Source organism: Muntiacus reevesi, chromosome 2, assembly GCF_963930625.1.
Source record: "Muntiacus reevesi chromosome 2, mMunRee1.1, whole genome shotgun sequence".
In the NCBI taxonomy this organism is placed as follows: Eukaryota; Metazoa; Chordata; class Mammalia; order Artiodactyla; family Cervidae; genus Muntiacus; species Muntiacus reevesi.
The window spans coordinates 122,374,293-122,401,494 of NC_089250.1; the positions used below are offsets into that span (position 1 = coordinate 122,374,293).

The following is a 27,202-nucleotide window of genomic DNA, read 5'->3' on the forward strand; positions in this document are numbered from 1 at the left end:
CAAGGAGAAGGGAAGGGCCTGCCTAGCAGCCAGAGAGCATCCCTCCCAGCTCTCAAGGACCAGCCACCAGAGCCTCCCCAGACAGGAGGGACCGTGTGCCAACTGGCCGAATCGTCACTTCTGCTTCTGTTGTTGTCATGAGAAACGGAGCTGTGAAGTTCTTAGGAGGTGAACAGAATGATAAACCATCCTTTTCTCCATGGAGCCTCAATTCTCCCTTGAGCTCCAGTCCAGGAGCTGGGACACACCCTTCTATGCCTGAGCGCAGTGATCAGAGGGGTCAGGGCTTCATGCTGGAGAAAGTGTGGGGTGGTCAAGTGGTGAAGCCGAGCTGAATCCCAACCCCAGTTCTCTTTTTTACATGCTGGGTGACACTGAGCAATACTCTGTGCCTCTCCGCGCCTTTCTTTCTCTACCTAGAAAATGGTGCTAATAAAGACCTGCTGAACCCACTCCATCAGGGTCACAAGAATCAAACGTGATAATGGATCCCAGAGTGTGTCCTGAACTGCAGAGTAACACGCAGCTATGAGTCATCCCAGGATTGACTCACAGGACTGGCTTCCTCTGACTGTGATCCACTTTGGGTCCTAAAAGCTGGTGAGGACCTCAGGTTGCCAGATGAAAAAACAAGACGTGCAGTGCAATCTGAATTTCAGATAAACACTGGGTACCTATTTTTAACATAAACATGGGATGATTAATTTTATAGAGAAATTTGACTAATATAAAGAATGGCCCAAATATAGGACATACTTATACTAAAATATGTTCGTTGTTTGATCTGAAATTCTGATTTCTCTGAGTGTCCTGTATTTTTAATTTGCTCAATCTGGCAACCCAGCCATGCCAGACCACCGACTGCAACCTCCCTTGCTGCTTCTCGACTCCAAGACCAGCCAGGCTGGGGTCCCAAGCCCACCTCTGTCACTCAGCAACGATGCAACACGGAGTATCCCGAGGTTCTGTTATCTCCTCTCAGAACTGACAGTGTGCAGCCACATGAAGGAGTAAGGAGCTGGGGTCTCCCAGGGGCACAAGTCTGCTCAGGTTCTATGGACCCGCCACACTGGATCAGGGTCTGCAGGGGGCGCCAGCAGGTCCCCTTCTCCGGACACTTCCTGTCCTCAGAGCCTGGTGGGGTGTAGGGTGGGACTGCCTGACCTGTCAGGCCTGGGCGGGCAGCTGGCCAGGAGTCCCGCGAGAGACCAGGAGAACGTGAGGCACCAAAGCTTTCGTCTCTGCCTTCCCAGGCCGCACACTCGCCGCAAACCTCTGTCATCACATCCTTATGGCCCAAGAAGCGTACTCAGCAATGGCAGCTGAAAGCCTTGACGAATGGCCACCGTGCCATAGGCATCCTGTCAGTCAGAGATGAACCAGCCGGAGACCTCACCCCCAAGGAGCTCAAAGCTTTGTTGGGAAGATGGATTCATAGCAGCTAAAGTGGAATTTTTTTTTTTTAATTTTTTTTAGAATTCTATAAGGAATAGGTGAAGAGAGGAGGAAGTGGTCAGGAACTGGTGACTGGGGAACAGAGAGACACATTCCAGGCAGAGAGACTACCACCCCAAGGAAGTAAGCCAGGACCCACCCCAAGGAAGTAAGTCCAGGGCCCCGCAGGCCAAGCAGGAACGGGTGTGAGGGAACTGCTGCTCCCCCAACTAGAGAGCCTTGAACGTGAGACATTCGAGAAAGAACAAAAGAGAAAAAAAAATACCTGCACAAAATAACTTATTCCAGTCCACAGTAGTTCAACTGCATTGTTCAGGATGATATGGGGAAAAGCATCATGTGAGAAAACATTTTGGAAGAGTCAGAATTTAGTAACAACCATGCAAAGGCTATGTCATTGCTCATGGTGAGAAAAAGCTGACTCATGGGGATGCTCCCACAGATCTGGCTTGTTTGACATATTTTAATTCAAAAAGATGATCCTGATAATGAAAAAAAGACAAAACACTTCTTCAAGTATAATTCTCCCTGCCTCTGGCTACAGCAGCAGTGCATGCATGCCCCAGTGTGCCCCATGCATGTCTTCTCTATGGTTGTATCACCTTTGGCCCCTCCCTGAAGGCTGAATTGGAAAACCCTGTCTATGCATTCCTGCTGGGGACCCCATTTCCCCTTGTGCACTCTGGTGCTTTGCAGGACCCTTGCCCAGCGTCCAGCATCTGCAGATGGAGTGTTGGGAGAGCAGTTCTCAGAAGTCTGTCTAGGCTCCAGGGTTGTCTGTATAAGGGCAGATGCCAACACTTCACCTGCTGACACCCATAATTTAGGTATCATCTCAGCTAATGACCATTTGCAATGTGTCTGTAATCAACACCACAGTTAACATATGCAGCAATTATTTTCTGGACACTAGCCCTCCAGAGAGATTCAAAACCATTCCCCAACATGGAGTCCTGAGTGCCGTTAGAGAGACAAACAGGAAAATGGCAAAGTCGTGAAGTCACTTATTTCTCCCTGATGTAAATGCTAGCATATATTCAGCCTAAAACTCAACCCTAACTTAACTGGTATATGCCATGGTGTGAGTGAACACCTTCTGCCAGCCAGCCTGTGGGCCAGCATAAGGATGATCTGTTCAACCTGCTTCCAGCTCCCACCACAGGCAGATTTTATATCTTTTAGGGCTTGGAATCAAAAGGAAAAATTAAAGTCACCTGGGTTCAAATTCACTAATTTGAAATTTGTGATAATTCTAGAACTACTGGATTATAAGTCACTTAAATAAAGTCCCACTAAGCTAGTCAATAGTGTGAATAATATCATGACAGAAGTTGAGGGGTTTGCTAGTTTGTAAACAGCTATTTCTTGTGCTATGCACCATGCCACAAGGGGAGATGGCCTGGAGAGCCAGATAGACATGGGCCCCTGCCACAGGGAGGAATCCAGCCTGGCAGGAAAGACAAGCATTCCACAGTAATCCAGTTAAACACTTAATTACAATTAAAGTAAGTACTTCAAAGGAAACAGGTATAGCATGGTGTGAAAGCAGACAACAGAGAAACTTAGCCTGAGGAATCTGCCTTATTGAAGGGGCTTGTGAACTGGGTTCTGAAGTATACATAGGAGTTAAGCAGTTAACAGGAGAAAGGTAGAGTCAAAGAACTCTAAGCAGAGGGAACAACCTGTGCAAAGACCCTGAGGCAGGAGGTAGCATGGCATATCGAAGAAGCTGGTAAAAGTCCAGGGTGGCTGGAAAGCCAAGCATGAAGAGAAAAATAGTCCAAGATAAGGATGGAAAGGGAGACTTGTTTAAGGAGATTGATTTTCATTCTTTCAAACTGGGAAGTTATTAGGCAATTCTAAACAAGAGGTTGACATGAACAGATTTGTTCTTTAAAAGCTGCTTCTGGGTATGGTGCAGAGAATGACAATGGGCTCCTGCCATCACCCAAGAGAGACATGACAGCAGCTGGGGCCACACAGTGACCGTGGAGATGGAAATAGTGTACAGGGGGGTAAGAGACCTTTCAAAGATGATACTTGTGGGACCTGGAAATGGTTTGGTTTAGGGAAGGCATGGAAGAGGGAGAGGGAGCAGTCACAGTGAGTCAGATTTCTGGGACCCTCAAAGGAAAAACTGGCCTATGGGAAGGTCATGGGTTCCACATTAAATGTGTGAGTTTGTGGAACTGTTCAGGGGACAGATGGAGACAGAGGCTGGGACAAAACAAGTGACCTGGCCTGGACATGTCATCAGTGCATGGAAGCTCGAGTGTGGGTAAAATCTCCTGGGGAGCCCATCAAGGGAGAGGAGAAGAGGTCCCAGGACCAGGTGCAGAGGAAATCCAACCGTCCAAGAGAGGAAGATAAGGGATGAACCATTAGGCTGAGATGTAAAGTGTGTACATCTCCCAAATCAAGATGGGAGAGCTTTCCAGGAAGATAGTGGCCACCAGTCTTGATTGCACCTTAGAAGTTAAGTCAGATGAGGAGCCAAGCTCCCCCTTGGGCAATCCCCTGGGGGAGGGGAGACTAAAGGCAGAGTAAATGAGTCAAGGGTATAATAGAGGGCGAGGAGTCAGGAAGCATTTAAAAGAACGAATTGATTTTGAAGGCATAGACATAAATAGGAACTTACCACACCATGAATAAATATTCATTCTTGTTTCTAAATTTTCATCAAGGCAGATTCCAAGGTCTTGTTTACAGCATGACTTGACAGTATGCTGTTTTGCCTCATTCGTGTTGCCTGAGGGAAACTGCACTCTTTCACCTGAAAAATGCTCTTATGAGGCAGACTTTTCAGTCATTGAGGTTGGCTTCCTTCAAACAATAGAAAGCATGGAGCAGGAGGGTTTTGTGCTGGCCTCTGAAAAACATGCTTCAGCAGCAATGACAGTGAGTCTGTGACCCCCAGCACAGAGTGATGACTCCCTAAATGTCCACAGCATAAATGGCAGCATGGCCTTCTGCACCTCTGTCTTGTCCATATGTGACAGGCACTGATTTCACCCTCATCCCGAAGTTGTACCCAGGGGAAGCTGCAGACAGAGGAGTGTGCTCTCTCGTTAGTGACACAAATCTGAACTTTCTAAGTCACCTTAAGACCCAAGGTCAGGGGTCCTGCTCAATAGAACTTCTCTCTCTTGCTTCTTTTCTGTATCTGTTAGCCTTCCATTAAAATTCAAATTGAAGACACCCAATTCAGAGTGTTGCCACAAACATTTATCCGGCTTCTGTGTTGGTATGTTTGGTATATGAGGGCAAATAAGACTCCCTTCCTGAACTCGTGGAATTTTCTAATTGAGGAGCGAATGAAGCAACCATCAGTTCCTATGACACCTGGATTATGATGTGTGACAATATGGCATGAGCCATGGAAAAGGTGAACCCAGCTCATGGTCAGGACACAAAGGATAGCCTCAGGTGTCAGGGAGGCGGCTAGCCAAATAGTGAGCAGCACAAAGTGCCTCTGGGCATCTCCAAAGAAATGCAGTCTACAAATTTGAGCTATTGTGATTATTGATATTATTAATAAGCTACTGTGGACTGAATTAATATCCAGGAGCTACAAGATGAAGACAGTCTTCTGGAAGCTCCAGTGGTCTGCATTTATAGTGTGCACAGTGAATTTATTTTAACTAGTTCACACTTCATTCTGAATACTCTTAAAATTCTCCTGGGCTGCTTTTGGGTTCTTTTAGCTGTCCAAACAGATACCCAAGGCTTCTGCCAACAATAAATTGAACACTTCTTCCTTGTGAGTGGATTCAAGTTCAACCACTCTAGTTCTCTTTACTGCAAAACCTGAGTAGTTATTTCACACGGGAAAAGGGCCTTTGGGCCAAAGGCCCAAAGCAAATCACTAGCAAAAAGTGATTTCACAACTAAGCCAATCATAGTAAAAATCCCAAAGGCTTGAAACAGGTTTCTTAAGGTTTCTTGGGCCAGACACAAATTCATAAACATTGGAAGGGATATAAAACTACCTTGCCTATATTTGGAATTTTGTTGAGTTCAAATGTGAAATTAAAACAAAATTGAAAACCAATTGTATTGCTGACATTTAAAGGTATCTTTTGCATTGAATGCCTGCTTGGTTTTTTGGCCTGAGGGGTTCTAACAAGATTACTTTTCTTCTTCTCTCTAGATGGGCAGCAATGTCAGCAAATGTCAGCGTGAAAAGAAGTTTTAAAACTACAGATCCTAAAACCCAACAAGGCAGGCACCTGCAGCCCCCACTCCTGTAACAGGTATGGAACTAATTCAAGAGCCAGGCCCTGGAAACCCCTTCAGTTTGAGTTACTCTGCTGAAGGTTCCACCGAGTATCTGGGAGATTAGGGGGTGGGAGTGGGGAAGCTGAAGCCAACTTTATGATCATCCCATTGAACCCAAGTCAGTCAAGTAAGAGTGGAAGAATGTATCTGAATGAAGCCAGCAAGAGGGAGGTCTCTCTTCTTCCTGGTTATTTTCTGAATAATCTAAATACCAGTGATCAGCTTTTGTTAACTGTTTGGAATTCTGACATAAATCCTAGATCAGTTTGGGTTTTTTGGTCCATGCAACAGAAACAGAAACTAGACAAATAAATCAGAAACAGATAAGTATTAAAAGGAAATGGGAACTCTTGTAGACTCAAGGTGAAGCCTGAAGTTCCAAGCCGAGAAAGGAAACAAAAAGAAGGTGCTGCTGCTGACAAAGATGGGCAGGGAGGCTTCATCCTCACATCGCTCCAGGAGAAACAGTGCCATAGGCTTCTCTGGGTCTCATATGTACCCTTGGCCCTGAGAGGTCTCTGCAGGCTCCTTGACTTTCAGCCCCATGAAGACTGAAGGCCAAGAGGGGAGGAAACTTCCCCAAAGGTATCAAGTGTTCTTACTCAAATGAGGGGATGGAAGATGAGTGTTTAAAAAATAATAAATATCTGCTAGTAGTAGGTGGTATTTAATTGACTGGGGGTATATACTTAACTCTAAGATTCTAATTTAGATCCCCAAGTATCCTATTTCCGTGTCATTGTGGAAGTAGAGAAGCCCCAGTGTTACTGAGTTCAGTCATTGTTGAGGTCAAAACCCCAGCATTCAGGATACCAGAAGACTCCCTGACTCTATCGTTAAGACCTCAAGATACAGAAAGCTTGACTTACAGTGGCTGAAGCTACGGAGGGCCCCCAAATTACCCCAATAACACAGATACCAGAGGAGGGGGTGGTTCTGGCCCAGGCTCACAGCCCTGCAGGGTCATCAAGGACTCAGGAATGTTCTTCTGTCCGCCAGGCGGTCCTCAGCAAATTGACCTTGAGTCAGCATTGTTTCTCCCTCAGGGCTGCAAAGTGAACACCTCAGTGTTACAAGTTGAATTGTGTGTGTGTGCGTGCATGTGTGTATGTGTGTGCACTCAGTCGCTCAGTGCTGTCCAACACTCTGCAATCCCATGGACTGTAACCTATCAGGCTCGTCTGTCCATGAAATCCTCCAGTCAAGAATACTGGAGTGGGCTGCTCTTTCCTACTCCAGGGGAGCAAACAAATACAGACAGTTTCAGGCTTCTTGAGTGCAATAAAGCATGAAGAAGGGGCACTAAGAGAGTGGAGACAATGGGGATTGTTCCTTTGATCAGAAAGGCAATCATTTCCCCAGACATCTGAATGCTTCCACCCCTGTGGTCAGAACTAGTTGTGTGGGGGTCTGAGATCATGAGCATTAGCCTCTGCAGGTTTTTGAGCCAAAGCAGAAGAGGGAAGAGGGGGTGGCGATGGGGTGAGGTGGGCCAGGTGCGGGGGCTAGGCGGCTGCTCTTCCCTTTCATGTGCCTTCTAAATGGTACTTACTGTTCTTTCTGGAGAGCAAGAGCACCAATTTTCAAGGCACGTAAAGACAGTCTTTTCCAGGGCCAGTCAGTGGTGCCTCATCAGTTCATCCAGTTTACTAGAACTTGAGGTCCTTTGCTTTCTCTGGCAGCCCCAACTCAGCCCTTTCATTCATAAAAAGAAGTCAACCTGCCAACAAATCAGCAGAAGCCTCCCAGAGTGCTGTGGTCAAGAGACAGGAAGCAGAAAACTCTGAGGAAGGCTGACCTCTGGGATTAGATCAGTGCTGCTAGCATGGTGGCATCGGGCCATTGTGGGACACCTTTAGGTGACCTTCTATGAGGAGCCAGGATGGGATTTGGGACTCCCGACATGTGGCCCTACCACCCTGGTGGAGCATCTTTATTCTCCATCCCTAGCAGACCAGTTCAGGCCCCTATGCTTACTGTGCAGGCAAGCCAGCCTAGCAGGGGCATGCCGCCTCTCCAGCTTCTTCTGATAACATGAATGGGAAGGCTGTGTGAGTGTTTCAAATGGCAGCTGAGGCTCACAACACCCTGCTAGAAGTTCACTGTCCCAAATGCCCCCCACTTGAGCCAAGTCTAGGGTCTATACCTGCTATTTTATCTAACTTTTCACATGCTTATCCCCAGCCCTGGCCAGGCCTGCTCTAGACATCAGAGGTATGTACCCACTAGTAGTGATCAGGCTCCCAGTCAGGAAGCAGCATCCTCAGAAAGAATCCAGAAGGGAATGCAATGAACCACCTCACACATCAGTAGTTATGATGGCTACTGTAAAAAAATCGACGACATCATCGATTCAGTGGACATGAGTTTGAGCAAACTCCAGGAGAGAGTGAAGGACAGGGAAGCCTGACGTGCTATATCCATGGAGTTGCAAAGAGTGGGACATAACTGAGTGGCTGAACAACCACAGCCACAACTGTCGGAAAAAAACCAAAAACAGAAATTGGAACTCGTGTGCACTGTTGGCAGGTGTATAAAATGACACAGCTGGTGTGGAAAATAGTATACTGACTCCTCAAAAAATTAAAACTAGAACGACCATGCAACCCATCAATTCCATCTCTGAGTATGTGCCCCCCAAAATTGAAAGCAGGATCTTGAGCAGATATTCAGACACCCATGTTCATAGCAGCATTATTCACAATAGCCAAAAAGTGGAAGTGACCTCAGTGTCGACTGACAGATGAATGGATAAACAAACTGTGACATATACATACAATGCAACGTTATCTTGAAAAGGAAGGAAATTCTGACACTTGTTACAGCATGGGTGATCCTGACATGATGCTAAGTGAATAAATTGGTCACAAAAAGACAAATACTATCTGAGTCCACGCAAATAAGGTACCTCAGAGTAGTCAAATTCATAGATATAGAAAGAAGAATGGTAGTTTCTAGGGTCTTGGGGAGGAGAGGATGGGGGTTATTATTCAATGGGTACAGAGTTCAGTTTTGCAAGATGAAAAAGTTCTGGAGATGGATGGTGGTGATGACTGCACAACAGTATGAATGCACTTAATGCTATTGAAACATATACTTAAAATGGTGAAGAGTAAATTTTGTGTCCTGTGTATGTCACCACAATTTTAAAAGGAAGAAGAAAAGAATGTAATGAAGGGGCTATAACAGAAGTATAGGCAGAAATGGGGAGACCGCAGGAGGTGGAGTCACTCAGGAAGTGACAGCCAGGGTAAGGGCAGCAGGGAGAATCAGAGCCCAGGGCAGGGGCCATGGTTAGAGAAGACTGCAGTCTTGCCCAGACCCCACCCACAGTCAGAGCAGGAAGCAAGCAGAGGGACAGAAATGCCTGGCATGCTGGGTCCCCCTCAGTCCAGGCTCCTACCAGCACCTCCCGCTGGCCACACCCAAGGGCAAGTCAGAGAGTGAAAGATCGCAGGCGAGGCAGGCTGTAGCATCTGTGTCCTCTTGGGGTGGCTCTGGGACCAGGGCAGTCAGCAAGCAGACAGTCTAGTGGCTCCTGAGCACCTGGTTCTTATAGGCTAAGGAGAGGCTAGTCAAGAAAGAAGTACATTTTATTTTAGATTGTGCTCAGGACCACAAAGGAAATGAACCAGGCACTGTGACAGACAATAAGGACGAAACACCCCCATGGAATGCCGGAGAAGTTCTCTCTGCAAAAATGACACATCTGGACTTGAGGCACTGTATTAGTCAGGGTTCTCCAGAGGAACAGAATCAATATATACACACATATACACATACATATACACACACATATACACACACACACAGAGATATATCCTATTGTTATATATATATATATACACCCGTGTGTGTGTGTGTGTGTGTGTGTGTGTGTGTGTGTGTGTGTGTGTGTGTATGTATATGTACATGGAGGGAGAAGGAGATTATTGTAAGGAACTGGCTCATGTCACAATGGGGCTGGCAAGTCTAATATCTTCAGGCAGGCCAACACGCTGGACACCCAAGTGGGAGATGATGGTGCAAGTCCAGTCCAAAGACTAGAAGTAGGATTGCCTATTGCTCAGGGTTTCTGAGCCTTGTGGACAAGGCCCACTCACACTGTGGAGTATAAACTGCTTTACTGGCATTTGGCCAAAACCTGGGCACTGTGGTCCAGCCAGGCTGACACGTAAAATCAACCATCACAGGCACCCTTACCCATCCACAGCAGCATGTTACCTTATATGATGCCGCTAAGTTGGATATCATATTCATACTCTGCACTTCTTCCCTTTACAGAGAAAAAGAAATTCCCACTTTGCAATTGCATCTGATCATCAGGAAGCTCTAGTTTTGTGGGAAGAGAGTTGCATCCAACCCTTCTGAAACCATTACCCAGAGGCACCCACTGGCTGACAGGGACAGGCTTCCTGGCTGACAGACGATGCAGGGGAGTAAGAAGTGCACGGATGGCTTCAGTGACTCCTCAAGCATTGGCAGTGTGCTGGATGATGCAGACAAGGAGGTGAGCAGCCTCACGGACCGCGCGTTCCGGAGCTTGTGCATCTCAGAGGACGCATCCTTCCATGACTCCGACCTGGCCCTGTCCCCAGATATCACCCGCCAGGTGTTCGGGAATTTTCACCAGGGAACGGTGAGCCACACACACAGGAAAAGCGGCATCTGGAGTCAGTTACCATCCCAAGGTACTGAGCATGCAGGCTGGGCAGCCACATTCCAACAGCTGCCCAAGTACGTTCAAGGGGAGGAGAAGTACCCCAAAAGCAGCCCCCCACTGACACCAGCCCAGAGGAGACTAGAAGTGCCAGTTTCTGGCCTGAGGAGCAGCAACAAGCCTATTTCCAAAGTGTCGTCTCTGATAAAATCTTTCGACAGGACCGAGAGCCAGCGCTGCGACAGCAGGCCTCCTGCCAGCAAGCCTCCAGCTCTCAAAAATCCCCCCAAATTTGCTCCTCTTCCGGAAAGCGGCGTCAACTTCTGTTTCGATTCTGCCTTTTTGACTGTCAGGAGGGTGCCTGCCGAAGTCTCCAGCACCCATCAGACCAGCCATCAGTCTGGCCGGAAGCACGGAGAGCAGGAAGCCCCCAAGAACCCCGAAATGGCCAGTCACGGCCCCAGCAGCTTCCTCCCAACACCTGAACATGCAGCCAATTCATTCGAGCCGAAGTTTCCCTCTCCTGCCCACAAGGCAGCCACTGGTGAGCCTGGAAGGAGCCAGGAGTGGACTCGCAAAGGGACCTTTCTCCATAGTGAGAACAGTGCTTTTGAGTCATGGAATGCCCACCAGCCAAGGCTACCCGAGAGGAAGGACGCCGCTGACGCTGTCCCAGAAAGCAAGGCTCTCAAGCATTATGAGGACACAACCTTGTTAAGAGAGCCCCCGGCCCCTGAGCACAAAACCTCCCCCTGCCATGTCCGGGCCAACTGCGGTCAGGAAGAGAACAAGATGGCTGCAGGGACGCTCTCCACATCTGGAACCTGGGTGTCGAGGGATTTGGGAGCCCAGGTATTTGCTATAGAAGAAAAAACTTCCAGCTCACAGCCTGACCCTCCTCCATTGAAACCGACCCATGCCCCCTGGAGGAAACCAAAGTCTGGCAGGGGAGGGAAAGACAGTCTACAAGATGCTTCGGAAGAGAAGAAACAGACCAACTGGAGAGGCCCAGCCTTGTATACAAAGCACAATCCCCAGGCACAGTTTCCAGAACAGGATGCTCTTGACGTGCCTGTGGAGCCCCACGAGCATTACGATCCTCCTTTCAACATCAGTAAGCTTCTGACCCCCGTCATACCCACCAAACAGGTCCTGGAGTCATCTGACAGCCAGCCAGCGGAGATAACCCCTTCACCCCCAGGACAGCTAAATGGATACCAAGAGAAGGAGCCCAGTGAATGTCAGTCCCGGGACAGCTACAAATCCAAAGCCCCCAGCCTGCTGTTTAACCTCAAAGATGTGCGGAAGCGTGTAAAAAGCACATACAGTCCCTCGCCTCTCGTGAAAGGCCTGGATGAGAAAATCAGAGACAAGCAAGAATCCCTGAGCAACGGCGGACTCCTTCCCAACGGGCTCGAGGAAAGCCCTCCGGATGAGCTCTCTAAGGAGACCCCAGATGACGACCCTTCTGTGCCACTCATCAGTACCCAGAAGGACCCCAAAGCTGACCCTGATACAGCCTCTGCAGACAACTACCTAACTCCCACCTCACCATCAACTATCACCAAAGCCCCCTTCTGTGTCAACGGGGAGGCTGCCAATGGGAACAACTATGAGAAGGACGATACCAATGGAGAATCGGAGATGGGTGACGCCAGGCCTGGCTGGCGTCCGGACTCCAGGCAACGCCGCCGCAGGAAGCATCTGTCTCTGAAGATTTGCAGCGACGATCCTGAGGCAGGGAGGGCTGCAGAGACCCCAAAGACCCCCGGCCTAGAGAATGGATTCTTGAGATCCATCTCTCAAGAGACAGAACCCGAGAGAGAGGCAGGACTTCAGAATCCAAACTTCAATCCGAAATTCTCCCCAGGGCCCCTTTCTCCCGAGGAAGAAGATGTGTTTTATAGCGACAGCCAGTCTGATTTTATGCCAGGCCTCAAAAGTAAGGCCAAATTCAGCACCAGCTCTTCAGATCAGTCCTTTGCCTCGTTCGAGGATCAGCAGAAGACGTGGTTCACGGAGACCCAGCAGGAAGATGGCAGGAACGACATGAGTGCAGGTGGCGGTCGGAAGGATGAGCAGGAGAAAGTGATGGAGGAAGATGAGCTAGAGTACGGTGTCGTGAGTAACGGGAACGCATGCGTGGAGGAGCACAGCAAGCGGGAATCCTTGCCAGAAGAAAGTTTGCCGGGAGGTAGCCCCAGGAAGGCGCCAAGGGAGGAAGCTAATTTCAGAGGCACTGGGACCGGGGGAAGTAAGTCAGATAAAGCTCTTTCACATGCCAAAGGCCTAGCCCCTTCACCAGCTTCCACTTCAAACAAGCACATACTCTTCGCAATTAAAGACAACACCCTGAGGGCCACCCCCGTGATCAAACCCATCATGCTGCCCCTCCTGAGGTCCATGTCCTCGGAGTCCCCACTGGGCAGTGGCTACAAAGAGGAAGAGCTGCCAAGGCCAGGCTGGGGCGGGGATGCTGGTCCCTGTGCTCCTGAGAGCCAGGAAATGCCCAGCACGCTGACACCCACCAGTGCACGGCGCACACACGTGAAGGGCGTGGCCAGTGAGGGGCTGGAGGGCCATGAGTGGGAGCCCAGCGCCGCCAGGTCGGAGACCTCCCAGGCAGCCCCAAAGTGGTATGTTCCATCTTCTCCGCTCACAGGAGAGGGCCAGGGGCTGAAGCCACCCCAAGAGGCCACACAGAAAGTTATGGTGAACAATGGCAAGAGCGGTTCAACAGACCCGGTGAAGCTGGATGCTCCAAGGTGCATCCCTACCATAACTTTGCCGGAAGATGACCCAGAAGACCAGCTACCCCCACAGCAGCTGGGAACCTTTTGGGAAGAGCAGGTGCAAGGCTTCAATAGTCACTTTTTGTCTGCCCCCAGAGCAGGGCCCCCAGGGAGAAGATGGGTCACCGGTGAGGTGGCGGGTTCCCCCAATGCCAGCTCGCTGGAGGAGAGCAGTGCATGTTCCCCGACTGCCAGCAGCATTTGGGACGATGCTTCCCAGGCCCCTAGTGAGCCTGGCCTGCTGCCAGGGGAGCCTCCCCGCAGCAGCCCCTGGGTCAGCCCCAGCCCTGGTAGGGTGGCCCGGAGGGAGGACCTGACACACGCCCTCACGTGGGAACCTGGCTCTGACCCCCAGCTGGAGCTGTCAGCGGGAGACCTCAGGACGCTTTCTCCGAGAGGCTCTCTGCTGGACGTGGCCACCAGCTCAGCCGGCCTCCTGGAGAAGCCAGAGCCTCCTGCTCAGCTGGAGAGGGCGGCTGGCAAGCCACCTGCCGTTCCACCCAAAACAGAGAAGGCCCTACGGCGGGCAAAGAAGCTGGCAAGCAAGAGGAGAAAGATCGACCAGCCACAGGAAAAGCATGGGGAATGCCGGGAAGAAAAGCTGAATCCCGAGGACTCAGAGCACAGGCCACTGTCCCCCAGAGAGAGGCCCCGTCCCAGGTTCCCCGTGGTCCGCTCCTTGCCCCCTCCCCTGCATCGCCACTCGGTGTCCGCCTTTTCAGAGTCAGTCCAGAGGAGGCCTGTGGGGTCCCAGTCCCTGACACCCCAGCCCCCTTACCCTGCCACCCAGAAGGTCCTCCAAGACCCCCAGTCTGGAGAGTACTTCGTCTTCGATCTGCCACTCCAGGTGAAAATCAAGACCTTCTATGACCCAGAGACAGGCAAATACGTCAAGGTCTCCATCCCATCCTCTGAGGGGGGTTCCCCTGAGCCAACCCCGCCGGACGCCCTTGCTGCTCCCTACGTGCTGTACCCTGGCTTCCGGCCCCTGCCCGTGACGGCTCTGATGCCCCTGCGCTGCTCCTCTCAGCTCTCTGCCCCCACCTTCCTAAGGCAGCGCCCTCACACCGCCGAGGCGGCCGGCCTCAGGCCCCAGAGCGTCCACGATGTGGTCCTGCAGCTGCCCTCTGAGGCTCCTGGCAACCCCACCCAGCCCTCTGCAGGCCAGCGCCCCGAGGGGCCTTCCCAGAGTGCAGGGCAGGAGGGGGGTGATGCTCCAAGCCTGGGCATCATCTCCACCAATGACCTAGAGGACTTTGCCACAGAAGGCATTTCTTGAGAATCATAGTGGGCAAACCGGCCCCTGACCCCACAACAAACCCAGAAAAGCTACTTCCCTCTCCCCCTGAACAATCACACACACACATACACACATCAACTCATACTCAGCCGTTTGAGATCCCTAAAATTTGTGAGGAAGCCAGGATCCTGAGGGGCTCGTCTCCCTGGGAGGGCGCTGCTCTGCTCACATAAACAGAATCCCTTCAGAGCTCCTGGATCCCGGACCCACTCCTCTTCCTTACTCCTTCCCTCCCTGCCTCCCTGTCCTTCTCCCCTGACCCTGGAACCCATGTGTGTCCAGCCTGATTCCTAACAAGCCTTCCCCTCAGCATCCCACCCACTCCTCCTCAAGGGCTGGCTCACACCCTGAGCACAACTAAGGCCCCAGAAAAGCTGTGCCCTGCTGAGCCCTGGCTGGCAAGCATACCACCCAGCACATCCCCTTCTAGGTCAGGTCACACAGGGGCCACCCCACCTTCGCTCAGACCCAGCAGCCCTTCCGGCTCACCTTAGGGGGGAAACGGCTGAGGAGCAACCCAAGGCAATCTTGCAGAAATATTTATTTGAATAGAATGGGTTTTCTTTACTGATGAAAGTTTCCTCTGAAGGCTATTTTCTGATCACCTTGTAAAAAGTGAAACAAGTTTGCAGATGAGGTGTTGTCCCTGGACTCTTATCTTCTGTGGGCAGTGACGGGTCTGTGCTGGTGAGTAAAGAGTTGTACCCTCCAGGTCTGCCATCACGATTGGGCGGCTACCCACGGTCTCCACTCAGAGCAGAGTGGCCTCGGCACTCACCCACCACAATCCCAGTGTCCCTGCCTTCTCAGGCCAGGCTCTCTACTAGCACTGGGGCAGCAAAGATGAGGGAGACCCTAGCCGTCATCAAGGATGACTGGGACCCAAGTCAGGCCCTGACAGTCCCGATGTAATCACTGGTACCTGTGCCGTGTGCTCAAAAGGAAATCACACTTCTCCCAAGTCCCTCTGGGATGTGGAGGAAAGAATCTGAATCAATTCAGGGCAACAGGGTGCAGTGACCACCTCTGCACCGCTGAGAGCAGTGAGGGTCTGTGAGCTGATGCCCACTGTGGACAACGTGTTGGGAAAGAAGCAGGCCAGCTTCTCGGGCCTCTACCCGGGGCTTCCGTGGAAGCTTCTTAATTTTTGCACTGTGGGAAAGACGGGGGCTAGAGTGCATTCGTCCTCGTTTAGAAGGGGCAGCTGTCGAGACAGCTGTCAGGACTGCGCTGCTCACGTCCCAGGGGACCACACAGACTGCATTGCCCTGGACCTTTTAGCAAACATGCCATTTCTAGGCTGGGAAGACGGGGAGGCCCCCAGCTCACCGTGTCCCAGACTCACACAGAAACTGGGGCTTTAAACATATTCTGAGTTATGATTTAGATTCAGAGTTTTATATACCTGCTTGTTTTCCACAAAAGTGCAACTGCACCTGAATTTCACTGTGAAAATGCTCCACAAGGCCCCCGGCCCCAGCCCAATGCCAGGAGCCTTGTCTACACCTGGTGAGTCAGCGGGTTGGTTAGCCAGGAACTCAGGCGGGCCATTGTCTGAGAAATCCGGTTCCCAAGAGTCACTGGATGCCAATGAAGAGAACAAAGTTGTAATCTTGGCTCTGCCAACAAATCACCAAGCATCCTCTCACTTGTTATCATCTTACTTAAATAGGAAAGATAGTATCTCATTTCAAAATTCTTAGGACCCAGGAAAAGAATTACCTAACAAGAGTCCCCCAGTTAAAATATAACCATAGTTACAGTAACCATGTCCCCACAAGGAAAAATATACTTTATATAAGGAGAGTTCAAGTTTGGGCACCAGGCTTCCCCAGTGGCTCAGTGGTAAAGAATCCACCTGCCATGCAGGAGATGTAGGAGATGCTGGTTTGATCCCTGGGTTGAGAAGATCCTCTAGAGGAGGGCATGGCAACCCACTCCAGTATTCTTGCCTGAAGAATCCCATGCACAGAGGAGGCTTGTGGGCTACAGTCTGTAGGGTCAAAGGGGTTGAACACAACTAAAGCAACTGAACACAAACACATGTTTGGACACCAGTCACCTTCTGTTTGAGGAGCAATGTGAGCAGGGCCATTGATGGAGCCAAAAACATAAAGATAGATACTTGGAGATCAAGATCAGCTCCCCAGTCCTCTGCCCCTGTGGATGTAAAAGAGGAAAGGGTATCTGGCAGAATGCAGCATCCATTCACAAGTCTAGAGTGAGGATTCCTTCCTTGGACATCTAGCCCCCCAGCAAGTCAGCCGGATGAAAGGCCTTCATCACTCACAGCAAAGTACCTAAGTTCCTTAGAAGCAGATAATGCCTCCAGAGACAGAAGTCACTGAAGACCAACTCATTTGCAAATAGATTTCTTTCTGTGTCTGTTTGGGGTTGGGGGCAGTTATTAATGCCTCCTTCCTTCCTCCCCCCATTCCTCCCTCTTACCCTTTTTTTTTTCTTTTCTTTCCTCCCTCTCTTTACATTTCCAGAGTTCCTGCTCTGTGCCAGGTGATTCACTGGGCACCAAAGATACCGTGATAATGAGATCTGATCTCTGTGCCCAGGGAATTCAAATCTGACAGAGAAGAAAGACAAGCCCACATAATAAGGGATTTAGTATGGTGGTCTGGAGGGCATCTGGCTCAGCCTGGAGGGAAAAGGGGACTTCTGTGGGAATGACACCTGATCTGAGCCAGGAAGTACAAAGTGGTGTATCAGCTTATGAGGAAGCAAGAATTTCCCCATCTTTGATCTATCAAAGATGACATGTATTAAATACTAATCCATCTGTCTTGCCATATCAAAATGTACTGGCTTAGCTATTTGTTCACTAGCATTTCTAATCAGCATGAGCATCGAACCAAGTGTAGCCTGGTAGAATAGACCTTTGCTGATATGTCTAGCATATCCTGAGATAGTTGGATGGCATTGCTGACTTGATGGACATGAGTTTGAGTAAACTCCAGGAGTTGGTGATGGACAGGGAAGCCTGCTGTGGTGCAGTCCATGGGATCACAAAGAGTAGGACATGACTGAGCAACTGAACTGAACTGATATGTTCATCAGCTTCTGAGTTGATGTTTCACTCACCTGAGTTGCCCAGAAAACCCACTATTTCTACCATCATGTTTAATAGAATAGTGGAGAGAATGGTGAGCATAGTGTTTATGAAAGCTGCAGGTAAAGGCCATGCCTGCATCTTCAGTTTAGTGAGTTGCCCCTTTACTACGACTGACAGCTCTTCCAGGTCTCTCCAGGGGAGGAATAAGAGTGCAGAGCAGCTTGAGGGAAAGATCGAAGGTCCTAGGGCTCTTCAGTGGAGAATGACCAAGAGCTCACAATGTCCGTCACACAGGCTATGCCAGCCCCCGACAGAGGAGACTGGAGCCTGGCCTCAGACCTCACCACAAACCTACGGAAGCACCTTCACTAGCTTCATGTGAGTGAAAAGGAAGCAGAGCACTGAGATGAGGAGTAACTTCCCACAGTCAGCAGTCACTGAGTGAGGAGCCCACTCACAAGGTCAAGTCTCTCGCTTCGGGCTGGGCACTCAAACCCTCAGTCACGTGTCTCTAAGTGTGGTCCCTGGACCAGGAGCCTCCACATGACCAGGGAACTTGTTAGAAATCCAGAATCTCCATCTGCATCTTCAAAAGGTTCCCTAGGAATTTGTTTGCACGTCAGACTTTGAGAAGTGCTAGCAGCCCCTGTTTGGCCTGGAAAGGAGAAGATTTAGGGGAAACAAGTTGATATCTTCTTGTCTTTCAATACAACTATGGGTGAGGGAAGAGAAAGTTACCTGTCTGGGTGGGAGTTGTGGGGGTGCTGATTCACAGTGACTGTGAGAAAGGCGTCTCTAATGACGACAGCTGTCTCCACATTTGGCATGAGTGGCTTGGGGAGAACTAAGCTCTCTGCTACTAGAGATGTGCAGTAGAAGCTGATGATCCCTCTCCCAAGACTGGGATGGATGCAGAAGTCAAAAGGGACCTAATGCCAGCTTTTGAGACCCCCAATTATATGTGGGGCTGCAGCATGCCAGTGTCATGAATCCAAAGTCTACGCAGAGGTTGGCCACATGAAAGGATTCTTTCACTCATATGAATTCTTTCAAATGAGTGAAATAATTGCATATAAATGAGGGGAGCTCAAGGCAAAATCTGAACTCTATGCACATGGAAAATCTTTTGACCCATATAACAAACACCCTCTCACCGGACACAATTGTCTCATGTGGTCCTTCCATATCACTGGCATCAGTGAAGCTCCGTCTCTGGTTTTCCTTGCACTGATATCCTGTCATGTATCTATGTTAGGAATATATCTGAGAGCCCTCCATCCAGCAAGGTGACCCACTACACAGGGAAGTGTGATTTCAAAAGGTCTCCGCATCTGTCCTGATCCACACATGTTAACCACACTTCCACTGCCAATGCTGCTAACTTCCCAGAGGATGGATCCTTTTGGTTGAAAACCTTTTGACCAATGTTTGATATCACTAATCATTCAGTTCAGTTCAGTCGCTCAGTCATGTCCGACTCTTTGCGACCCCATGAACCGCAGCACGCCAGGCCTCCCTGTCCATCACCAACCCCCGGAGTCCACCTAGAATCATGTCCATTGTGACAGTGATGCCATCCAACCATCTCATCCTCTGTCGTCCCCTTCTCCTCCCGCCTTCAATCTTTCCCAGCATCAGGGTCTTCTCAAATGAATCAGCTCTTCGCATCAGGTGGCTAAAGTATTGGAGTTTCAGCTTCAACATCAGTCCTTCCAATGAACACCCAGGACTGATCTCTTTTAGGATGGACTGGTTGAATCTCCTTGCAGTCCAACGGACTCTCAAGAGTCTTCTCCAACACCACAGTTCAAGGGCATCAATTCTTCTGCACTCAACTTTCTTTATAGTCCAACTCTCACATACATAAATGACTACTGGGAAACCATAGCCTTGACTAGATGGATCTTTGTTGGTAAAGTAATGGCTCTGCTTTTTAATATGCTGTCTAGGTTGGTCATAATTTTCCTTCCAAGGATCAAGCATCTTTTAATTTCATGGCTGCAATCACCATCTGCAGTGATTTTGGAGCCCAGAAAAATAAAGTCAGCCACTGGTTCCACTGTTTCCCCATCTATTTGCCATGAAGTGGTGGGACCAGATGCCATGATCTTAGTTTTCTGAATGTTGAGCTTTAAGCCAACTTTTTCACTCTCCTCTTTCATCAAGAGGCTCTTTAATTCTTCTTCACTTTCTGCCATAAAGGTGGTGTCATCTGCATATCTGAGGTTATTAATATTACTTCTGGCAATCTTGATTCCAGCTTGTGCTTCCTCCAGCCCAGCATTTCTCATGATGTACTCTGCATATAAGTTAAATAAGCAGGGTGACAATATACAGCCTTGATGTTCTCCTTTTCCTATGTGGAACCAGTCTGTTTTTCCATGTCCAGTTCTAACTGTTGATTCCTGACCTGTATACAGCTTTCTCAAGAGGCACTAATCACTGGGGACATTCAAACCAAAGCCATAATGTGGTGTCACTTTAGACCTATTAGGAGAGTGACTATAAAATTAAAAGTTGAAAAAAAACAGAAAACAAGTGTTGATGAGGATGTGGAAAAATTCAAAACTTTATGTGTCACTGGTGGCAATGTAAAATTGTGCAGCTGATGTGAAAAAAAGTTAAGGCAAGTCCTCAAAAAGTTAAACAGAATTACTATGTCATCTGAAAATTTCATTCCCCTATACAAAAGAATTGAAAGTATACAGATCTCAAAGAGATATTTGTATACCTGGATTCATAGCAGCATTATTCACATTGTCCAAAAAGTGAATATTAGTCAAATGTTAGTCACCAGATGCACAAACAAAATGTGGTATATACATACAACTGAGTATTATTCAGCCTTTAAAAGGAGGGAAATCCTGACACATGCTACAACTTGGATAAACCTTGAGGACATTAAGCTGAGTGCAATGATCCAGTAAGACAAACTCTTCATGATCACACCTTTATGAGGCACCTGAGTAGTCAAACTCATAGAGACAGAAAGTAGAATGCCGGTTGCCAGGGACTGGGGAGAGGGTGGGATGGGTGGGGAGCTGATGTTTAATGGGTACAGAGTTCTGGTTGGAAAAGGTCAAAAATGGCTAGAGTTGAATGGTGGTGAGTATACTTAATGTACACTTAAAAGTGGTTAAAACAGTAAATCTTATGGTATGTAAATTTTGGAAAACAAAACCAAAAAAATGCTATTGACCAGCACAAACATCCCACTAACCCTGAGGCCCCAGCGCGGGGTTGGAGTTGGCGGAGCCACTTACACGTGACTCCACTGAAGAAGATGGAGGAAGAGGAAGCTCCTGGGTCCTGCCTCCCAAACCAGGTCCTCATCTTCCTGGCTCCCACTCTCAGCAGCCCACGTGTCCCCTGGTGGCTAAGCCACAGTTCTGGTCACCATCCCTGCTGCTCTCAATCTCCTGTTCCCAATTCAGCCAGATCCCAGATCTGTTGATTCTATCTCCAGATATCTATCAGTGCATCAGCCATCTGCACCCCACCACCCATCACCCCCACTCAGAGTCCCCTCACTGCCCCCACTCCCAACACGACTCCCTTCCAAACCACCACTCCCCTCAGGTAGTCCAAGATCCCCCCTAATACCCCAGGGCTCCCTGCTCACCCCAATAAAGAGTCAGGCTCCAGAGGAGGGTGTGCAAGGCTACCCCATGCTGCAGGACCCCAGTCCTTCCCGGTTTCATCTCCTGCCTGTTCCTACCTCTCCCTTGGACTCCCACTACCTTGAGCTTCTTTGAGTTGGCCATATGGGCCATTTCCAGCCCCTCTGCACACTCTTTGACCCCACCCACCGACCTCTGCCCAGCAGAGTGGAATTGGTGTGTAAGTTCAAGGCCAACTCAGAGGGTGCCATGCCACGTCCATAGCTCCCCTGGAACGAGCGCTCTGTGCGTCCCCAGCTGCCACAGAGCAGTCCACATACTGGGTCACTCTGCTATCGAAAAGCCCACCCTGGCCCACATCGAGATGGCTTAGAAAGACCCTGAGATGATATAGGAAGAGAGAGAGAGACACCCACCCTCCTGTTTCAGCTCCAGCCTCTGGGTGTCCAAGCCAGAACCACCTTACGAAGTCATTCCCAGATTCCCGACAGACAAAACTGGGAAAGATACTGAAATAGTGAGTGCTGCCGTTTGGAGCCTCTAAGTTTCAGAGTAGCTTATTACACAGCAACAGACAGCTGGAGCCCTCTCTCCCAGCCTCCCTTCCCTCTCCCTCTCCCTGGGCCCGCTGGACCCTCAGCCCCTCCCCACCAACCTGCCCTTGTCCACTCCTGCCCTAAGGTCTGCCCCTAGACCCCTTCTTCTCTAGAAGGACACTCTTGGTGCCCCAGCTCCTGGCCATGCACCTCATTTTCCAAGTTCATGAGCATGTTGTACTTCCCCACCACAGCCCATATTATAATTGCCTGTCTGACTGTCTTCCTTGCCCACCCAACCACCAGGTTTAGAGGGAGGGATCTTGCCTATCCATATTCTCACTGCATCCCCAGCAGCTAGCTAGCATGGTGCCAGGTCCAAGGTAGGCCACAGGTAAACATCACTGAAACTCCTTGGAATTCTTCTTCAAAATTCTATTAAGAATATTTTGGGAGATGCAATCAATGCCATTTTGATCTTCTTTCCTCACTTTCCAAATTGTTAATACCATCTAGATGAGTTAAGCCACTACCACACCAGAGCAGGCATTCTGCGGCCCCTCTCCTGTGATATGGGCAGCCAAGGAAGGAGGCTGTGGCCCCACAAATGGGGTCTCAGGCCCCCAAGGCCCAGGAACAGATGCTCCACAATGTAATACATAAGTTGGCATTCACAATTAGCTAATGTTCTTTGATGAGAAATTCCAGGCCAGCCAACAAAAGGAGGCCAAAAGGCTTGTCCAGGACTGACAACAACATCCAAAGCCCAAGTCAGAACCAAGTTATTCTCTGGTCTCGTGACACTAAAGTGATGAGGACATTAGAGAAACCTCATTAACTAAAAGTGGTGAGTGTTCCTGAATTCTATTTTTTTGACACAGGGAGGACTCGGCATCAGACCACAGTCTTCTGAAGTATTTCATCATGTCTGACTGCCAAGTGGTAAGGCCAGGTTAGTACAGATGTGGGTTTAACCCATAAGTCACCTAAAAAAAAAAAAAGGTGCTCTCCTTCAAGACAAGAAGGATAGTTTCAGCTGGTTATCTTTCTTCTTATTTCCCCTCAATCCAATGAAACTAACTGTAGTTCCATAGACAGAGAAAGTAATACTATTACAAGAAAATAAAATGGCTCCAAAAGATAAACAGCATCACCACCTAAGGTGTCCACACATCCGTTTTAACTCTGTAAGTAGAATTTGAAAATTACCAAGCATGGAAGAGCTTTAGAAAATTCTGGAGGAGACATTGTTTGACATCGTCACTTCTCGGTGAATTTCTCTATGAGTTTTTGAAACAAGGTAACTCTGAAGGTTGATAGGAAGTCAAAGCAGCCAGGAAGAGATTTTTCATATTCCCAAGAGTTCCAGCAGCTTCCTTTTGAGCATGTTCTTGGGGCTTCAAAAAGTTAATACTAGCTGATCCCAGTGAAGCACATTTGCTAAAGGAACCCTGACCACATTATCTTTGCTGACGGGGAATCCACCCCTGGGGGAGACCTTTAGGTCTTATTCTTGGCATGGCAGATGGAGAGGGGGACAGGGCAAAATCCACCAGAAGCCAGGAGGGAAAGAGAAGTCATATTCAATCCTCTCCAAAAATGTCTGCAGCATACTTGAATCTAATCTGAATCCTCCAGGCTATTGGCAGGAGATGCTAAGAGAAAGGGTTTTTCTGAGTAAATCTGAGCTCATATTGGTGGCCTTGGTCTAAAGTAACTCTCAGTGCAACTCCCTTCTCTTTACTGCTTGAGCAGGGAAACCAGCAAATCAGAAAATATGTGTCCCTCCAAGGACATTGGAGACCTCTGTCTTCTCTTAGTACCAAAAAAAAGGTCTTCATAGAGGCAAAAATTAGGGTAAAATAAAATAAATTATAAACCAATAGAGTTATAATAGAGTTCAATATATCAACTGAACTAAATTAAAGTTCAATCAATTGAACAATAAAATGTGAAATATTCCTATAACTGAATATCATATAGAAAGAAGTATGAATAAACTTAAACTACACATAGAAACACAGAAGACTCTTACTGACTAAATATTCACAGCAATAAAATCAAGCCATAGAAGAAAAATATTTAAATGAAACTGAATTGGTTATTATCAATCAAATTAGAATAAGGAGTAAATAGAGACACTTCATAATGATGAAGGGGCCAATTTATCAAGAAGACATAATGATCCTAACTCTATGAGTCTAATAACAGAGCCACAGTGAAATGGGTAATGGGTCGCATTACCCAACAGATGGACAAAATTAAACATTCTGACAATCCCAAGTGTTACCAAGGATACAGTGCAATGAGAATCCACACACACTGCTTGTGAGACTAGAACTCAGTACAAACACAGTATTAGTTATCCATTATTGTATAATAAAATAACACAAAACAAAGCTTTTTAGAAAATTAACAGTTTAAAACAATAAACCTTTATTTTTTTGTGATATTGTGGGTCAGGAATGTGGGAGTGGCTCAATGTCCCCCTTGACACTGAGTCAAGATGTCCCATGAGCTGTATGCATCTGGCCTTCCTCAGTCAAGTAGTCTGAGGGAAGATGGAAGATACCTGCTCCCACTCCCTTCCCAGGAAAGGGGGCCCTTACAGACCTGCCACCCACACAAGCAGAGGAGCAAACCACCTCCTGTCCCCACCCCACAGAGGCACCTCCCAGGCACTGCTGAGAAGAGGCCCCCATCTGTCCAGAGCTAAGGCCCAGGCCTGGAATCAGCGTTCACACGCCCACTGGCCCACTTGTAATCTGGGAAGTGGGCTCATAACAGAAAGACCAAACACCGAAACAACCGTCTTTTGTAGAGACGAAAGCCTTTGTTACAGGGAGACCAAGCAAGGAGACAGGAGGCAAAGCTTAGCTCTGTCTTTCCCATCAGCTTTTTGAGGAGGGTATTTATCGCGGGAATAGGAGGGAGTCGGAGCTAAGCAATGCCTCTTGGAGGGGTAAAGGGAAGTTGCAAGAGTCCTCTGTGCAGGCATGACTGTTTTTCCTGTCTCTTCATGGGACACAGTACACATTCAGGAGGGTTCTGTGCGTTACATGTGGCAGATTTTTAGCCTGTGACATCCAAAGTTCACTGGTGGGTTATTCTGGTCCCTCAAAGCATCTGCACAGGTGGACAGCAAGAAAGTCATTAGCAGGCTGCTTCCTCATCTGAGGTTTCTTAGGTATGCTGATAACAAGAGATCATGGTTAATCATCTCTCTTTTATGTTGTGACCACGGAGGTGCTACTTCATTTTTCCCTTTTTTCACATTTAGTCACTGAGCAGTCCACTCTGACCCTCAGTATCTTTATCTGTAAAGTGGAGACCATTCTAATTCCAGATTCCTATGATGGTAATGAAGATTGGGTACTTTAGTATGCAGAAAGCACTTAGCCCATTGCCCAACACCCACTAAGTGCTCATCAGCCTGGTTCCCTGGGCCACAGCCCCTCACTGCTTAGTAGAGGTCTGTGAGTGGACTTACAGACTCAGGGCTTGGCAGTAGCCAGTTCCAGGCTGGGTAAGGGCTCTTCCTCACCACACCACATCTCCCATTCCTGAATGCTGAGGATGTCATTGTTTGTGGGTTTCCTCTCACCAAGCAGGCCTGAAAAAGCTGCAAGAGGAAAACCTCCAGGAACGCAGGGCCTCGTGGTACCTGGGGGACGGCTCCTGATTTTGCTGCAGCTGCAGTTCAGGCCCAAGTTTAATAAAGGATAATTCCTAGACTGAGGGACTAAAGGGGAATTGGATTCAGTTGACAAAGCAAATACAGCTTAATTGGAAAAAAGTTGCTCCTCCCTCCTTGTGCCAAGTCCAAGTTCAGAATCCTAGAAGCAAGCCTGGTAGGAATTGTCATGGCCTCTGGGAATGAAGGAGGAAAGTGAAGGCTTGTCTGCTTGGAGTCCTGGCCTGGGCCCATGGGCACAATCAGGATGACCCTCTCCCTGAGAACAGAGACCTGTCAGAGCCTGTCCAAAGCCCCCACACCAAGAGGGACAGGACTGAGGGAAGTGACAAAGCTCCCAAAAGCACACAGGAAGTAACAGACAGGAGTATGGATATGAACATCAGGAGGTAGACCTCCAACCACAAAGCAAAGTCCAAGGCGCCTTGCAGTCCAAAATAGAGATCAGGGCAGCTTAACAGGCCAGCAGGGCTTGCAGCCAGCCAGCCCTGGGCAGGATGGGACGGTCACAGTCACAGCCGGGTGGAAAAAGAAAGGCTGGGACCTCCGCAGGGTCTGTGGAGGAACTGTCAGAAGGACAAAGGAATGAGAACTTCCTGTCACTGCTCTTGCCCATGGACTGGTCAGACAGGAGGTTCAGCACCCTCTGTGGGGCCTCAGGATGAAGCTGCATCCCTGCTGGACCACCGCCCCCTGGCTGGCCAGTGGGGGAGGCCACAGAGTCAGTCTGAATGCCTATGATGACAACAGATATTTCTAAGTCGAGGCGCTTTCCTGATGTCAATCATGGGGGAAAATGCGGGTCTTTCCAGCCACAGCCCCTGTCCCAGGGAAACCACATGAAAAATCCAGAGCCAGAGCCACCAGTCAAGCTGTTCTCAATTTACTGACCCACTGAACCCATGAGATGTAATAAAGCATCAGTATCTTAAGTCACTAATTTTAAGGTGATTTGTCACTCAGCAAGAGATCACCAAAACAATGGAAACTTCCAGCTGGGATCCTCTGTGCTCCATTGTGCTAGAGAGAACAGGAAGATGGAATGCTCTGCTTGGGTTAAAGGAGACAGACCCCTCGGGCCCAGCGTGGAGGAGGTGGCTGGTCAGGAAAAGAGCAGAAAGGAAGCCTGGCAGGGTACAAGCTCTGGCCAGCCAGTCCTCCTTACTTCAAAGGGCTGGGCTCACTTTTTAGGAGCCTGGTGAGTGCCTTTCAGGTAGGATATTATGTTCACCATTGCACTGAAGAAAAACCCGAAGCCAGACAGCTCAGGACACACACACACACACAGAGCAGAGCTGGGATCCAAACCCCAGGTCTGTGCTCCTGCAAAGCCCACTACAAAGAGCTGCTTTGCCAACACCATGGATCCCCAAGGGAGAGCCCAACCACACTGTCCAGCCTGCAAGGGTACGGGAGGGGTGGGGAAGGGTCCTGAAAGCAGAGCACCCCAACCTGGCTCCTCCACTCCCTCTCCTAAGCAGAAGTAACTCCATCCATCCACAGAAACATGCTCCTCCCCACAAACCTATCCCTGCCCACCAGCCTCATCCCTGCAGCCCTACACAGACCTTCAAAGGAACAAGAGGGGCTCACTTTACGGTCTGTTTAGCTCTCAGCAGTCAGACAGAGAACAGGCACAGAGATGCCCTGTGCCTCAGCAGGCTATACTGCAGATGAGAGTCCCACAGCTTGGGGCTTAGTCTTGGGATCTGTAGGCTTCGGGCAAGGCCCAGAGGCAGAGCTGTCATCTAGGGACACTGCAACAGAAGGTCAGGCTCACCCAAAGTTAGAAAGCTCCACTCC

The 27,202-nt window shown here is 49.0% G+C and overlaps 1 protein-coding gene across 4 annotated transcripts in view; it reads left to right on the forward strand.

Moving 5' to 3' along the window:
- C2H10orf71 (chromosome 2 C10orf71 homolog) overlaps positions 1-15,121 on the forward strand; it is a 51,608-nt gene extending 36,487 nt beyond the window's left edge. For all 4 annotated transcript variants that reach the window (XM_065922768.1, XM_065922767.1, XM_065922766.1 and 1 more), the window contains 2 exons: positions 5,606-5,708; positions 10,018-15,121. In XM_065922768.1, the coding sequence (XP_065778840.1) occupies positions 10,163-14,464 (4,302 nt within the window). In that variant the 5' untranslated portion in view covers positions 5,606-5,708; positions 10,018-10,162 and the 3' untranslated portion in view covers positions 14,465-15,121. The remainder of the gene's footprint in view (positions 1-5,605; positions 5,709-10,017) is intronic.
- The last annotated feature ends 12,081 nt before the right edge of the window (positions 15,122-27,202 follow it).